Source organism: Lucilia cuprina, chromosome 6 (genome assembly GCF_022045245.1).
Source record: "Lucilia cuprina isolate Lc7/37 chromosome 6, ASM2204524v1, whole genome shotgun sequence".
NCBI lineage: Eukaryota > Metazoa > Arthropoda > Insecta > Diptera > Calliphoridae > Lucilia > Lucilia cuprina.
Window position 1 is genome coordinate 58494139 of NC_060954.1, and position 3936 is coordinate 58498074.

General features: G+C 29.5%; 1 protein-coding gene across 1 annotated transcript; it reads right to left on the reverse strand.

Moving 5' to 3' along the window:
- Positions 1-1750: 1750 nt before the first annotated feature.
- On the reverse strand, positions 1751-3612 carry LOC111677846 (cytochrome P450 6g1-like). The gene is made up of 2 exons (XM_046954535.1): positions 2319-3612; positions 1751-2257 (listed from the first exon to the last, which is right to left on the reverse strand). The coding sequence occupies exons 1-2, from the start codon at positions 3570-3572 to the stop codon at positions 1964-1966; spliced, it is 1548 nt and encodes a 515-aa protein (XP_046810491.1). The 5' UTR covers positions 3573-3612; the 3' UTR covers positions 1751-1963.
- Positions 3613-3936: the final 324 nt, after the last annotated feature.

Sequence of the window (3936 nt, forward strand, 5' to 3'; positions counted from 1 at the left end):
TATAGACTAGACTATAGACTAGACTATAGACTAGACTATAGACTAGACTATAGACTAGACTATAGACTAGACTATAGACTAGACTATAGACTAGACTGTAGACTATAAACAAGATTATAGACTAAATTATAGACTAGACTATAGACTAGACTATAAACTAGACTATAGACAAGACTATAAACTAGACTATAGACTCAACTATAGATTAGAATACAGGCTAGGCTATATACCAAACTATAGACTAAATATACTCGACTATTTACTCGGCTTAGACTAGATTATGGACTAGACAATATTCTAAACTCCATTCAATAGAATAGACTACAGACTAGTCAATAGTCTATCCATTAGGCTAGACTAAACTAGCCCATAGAATAGAGAAAATACGAGACTATAGACTAGATTATACTCCAGCCGATAGACTAGACCGAACTGCTGGTTGTTATGTATTTCGACTAACAATGAATTCAACAATTGTCAATCGCAAACATGTAGTCTGTATTAGTTTTGATTTGTAAGTATGTGTGGGTGTGGCTGTGTGTGTGTGTACAATGCACTATTATTTGAAATAGTAATTGGATTTAGAGTTGATGTTTTGTATCAGAATTATTGAATTGGTTTTTCAATTGTATTGACTACTTGCGAGGATGTTTTAAATTCTAAAGATTTTAAACTAAGGATGAATGGGCTATTCACAGGTTGTATTTTATGAAAAGATTTAATTTAATTTTATTTACTTTTTTCAATTGATCTATTTATTTATTTTTTACTACTCTACTCATTTGTAGATTCTCTAACTGCCCAGTTTTGGTCTATTATTTTTCTAATAATTTTCAAAATATTGCCTGAAGGTAATTGAATTTTTGCATAATATAATTATAATATTTGTGTTCAGTTACTTATATAAATTGTAATTTTTAATTAATGTCAATAGTCTTTGCGACCTTTTGCATATAAATTGATTTATAAATATTTATATGAAAAACAAACCACATGTTTATATTAATCACACACTTTTCCTTCCTACCGTCTCTTAATAGCAGAACAAAGATCAAAATCGTGATACATAAACACCTAAAGGATATTTAATATTCAAATTCAAAATTGTCATAATTAAACAGACAGATAACTAAATGCAAACCCACACATACATATATAATCAAAACAAACATAACAAATCTGTTATGTAAATACATATTAGCACATTTACTAATGAGCATTTGCCTGTGTATATGTGTAGTTTATGCGTAAATGTATTTAATGACATAACTTATTACTAAGAAGCTTTTAAGTATTTATATCAATATTAACTTCTAATAAATATTTATGCAACGTTCATAAGGTAAATAAACTAGAAAGTTTGCTTGTAAAGGTGTGTAAGTTTGTGTGCATTTCAATGCCCTCAAGGATGTGACCCTTACACATAAACTAAATATCATGTGCAAACACAAATGAGACTTATTTACATATACATATTGATGTGTATGTAGGGGGTACTTGTAGAAATAGGAAATTTTCTTAAAAGTTTATGATTTAACCAAAGAATAATAATTATTAGTTAGTAAGTTAGTAAGTTAGTAAGTTAGTAAGTTAGTAAGTTAGTAAGTTAGTAAGTTAGTAAGTTAGTAAGTTAGTAAGTTAGTAAGTTAGTAAGTTAGTAAGTTGGTAAGTTAGTAAGTTAGTAAGTTAGTGAATTTACGTGATTGCATTGATTTTTATAATTTTAACCACATTTTCGGATTGCTCACACCAATTAGTAAAAGATGTCTTAAGACATCACACATTTTTATTTGTAATTTCAGTTTAGACACGATAACCTATAGGCAATTTTTTAATTGTTAATAATTGATAATTTTTGTTTTATTATTATTTCTGCAATTCTAAATTTATAAGTATTTAAAGATAATAAAAAAATATTTTTTAACAATTAAAATTTGTCGGTGATTAGCCAATGAATCAATGATTAGAAATTGTCACACATATTATCTCTAATGAATTCCACATGTATTCCACCTCTTGTCTGTAGAACAATACTTTTGGGTTCAAATTTTGGTTGTATTATAGTCTGCTTACACACTTGCACACGATAATATTTTAATATGTGGACCAAACCAACTTTAACTTCTAACAAACCCAAACGGGCACCAATGCAATTATGAGGACCATCTCCAAATGGTAAATATGTCAAAGGTGTCAATTGTTTTTTATTAGCAGGACTAAAACGTTCAGGATCAAATTTGTAGGGAAATGGCCAAAACTTATAAAAAATACAGAAATCTGTTATATTTTTTACATGTTATTAAAAAAATAAAACATACCTTAGGATCATAATGCAAACCAAATACCGATATATAAACCGGCATGCCTTCCGGTAATTTGTAGTCAAAATATGGTGCTAACGAGAACTCTTCAGATCTATTCGAAGGTTTTGAACATCTACGATCTAATAGCGGCAACACCGGATACAATCTTAATGTTTCGTCTATAACCATTTGTAAATATTCCACTTTATGAAGCGAATCATAAGATATTTCACCCTCATCTTTGGCAAATGTTTGCACTATTTCTTCTCTTAATTTCTGTTGAACTTCTTGATCTTTAGCCATTTCGAATAAAGCATTTGCTATGGTAGTAGCAGAAGTTTCAAAACCTGCAGTCATAAATATAGAAGCCTGGGCAATCAAACTCTCCATACATTGATGTTCATCTTCTCCTTTCCATTGTGATTGTTGTTTAATTTTAATAAATGTATCTATAAGATCATCGCGTATGGCACCCGAACGTTCCCGTTCCTCCATTACACATTTTATGCTAGAGCGCATAAACTTCTCAGTAGATTGATAAAATATTCTTGGTCGTAAAAATCTGTTTAGTTTGGGAGCAAAGAAGACTATTAGAAAGTCAACAGCTCTTTTGATATTAAAGGCCGACAATTTAAAGGCTTCCTGGTATATATATTCCTCCTCATTTCCCAAAGCATTCGAATTAAAACCCATTATGGTAGTTGATATAACATCTGTGGTATAGCGACCACATAACTGTTTCAATTCCAACGTAAATTGATTTCCATTTTGCTTGAGATGCTCTTCCAGTTTAACACCCACCTTTTGCAAGAGAGGATACATAAACTTTAATTTTCCACTAGTAAATACCGGACTCAGTTTCACACGCATTTCTCTCCAGTGAGAATATGTGCTAAAGAACAAATTTAAAGACCCTAACGGATCATGCTGTAGATCACCACTGCACGTACGACTATTGAAACAGTCAAAGTCCTTTATTAATATAGATTTAATTATATCAGGCTCTCTTATTAACAGGCCTGGTTCATAGAGCCCATATATGCCGACAACTGCTTCATTACGATATATCTCATTCGCATACAATGCTCTCAAATTATAACCGAAATTAGTTTTAAACGTTAAAAAATCCAAGAAATTTCCACTGAATATTCTGCCTTTAACACTGGTGATTTGAGGATATTGCTTCCAATAATTAAAATTTCTATTAAATAAAATATATAAAATACTCAGCAAAATAATAAAAATTAATAAAATTATTGTCAGCAACATTTTAAGATCAGAATTGATTGTTCTCTTTGATGGCTAGAATTATACTGAAGCAATGGTAAATAATTGAAATATTTATTGTATTGTTTGTTATTCCGCAACTGTTTAAATTATAGATTATCGTTCTACACCATTTCTGAAATTCGAAATAGATTTTTAAATAATAATTTAAATAAATAATCTATTCATTTAGGACAATTCTAATATTTCAGTTAAAAAGGCAGCAAGAGCAATTAGGAATTACTTATTTATTAACTTTCTAACTTACTAACTTACTAACTTACTAACTTACTAACTTGCTAACTTACTAACTTACTAACTTACTAACTTACTAACTTACTAACTTACTAACTTACTAACTTACTAA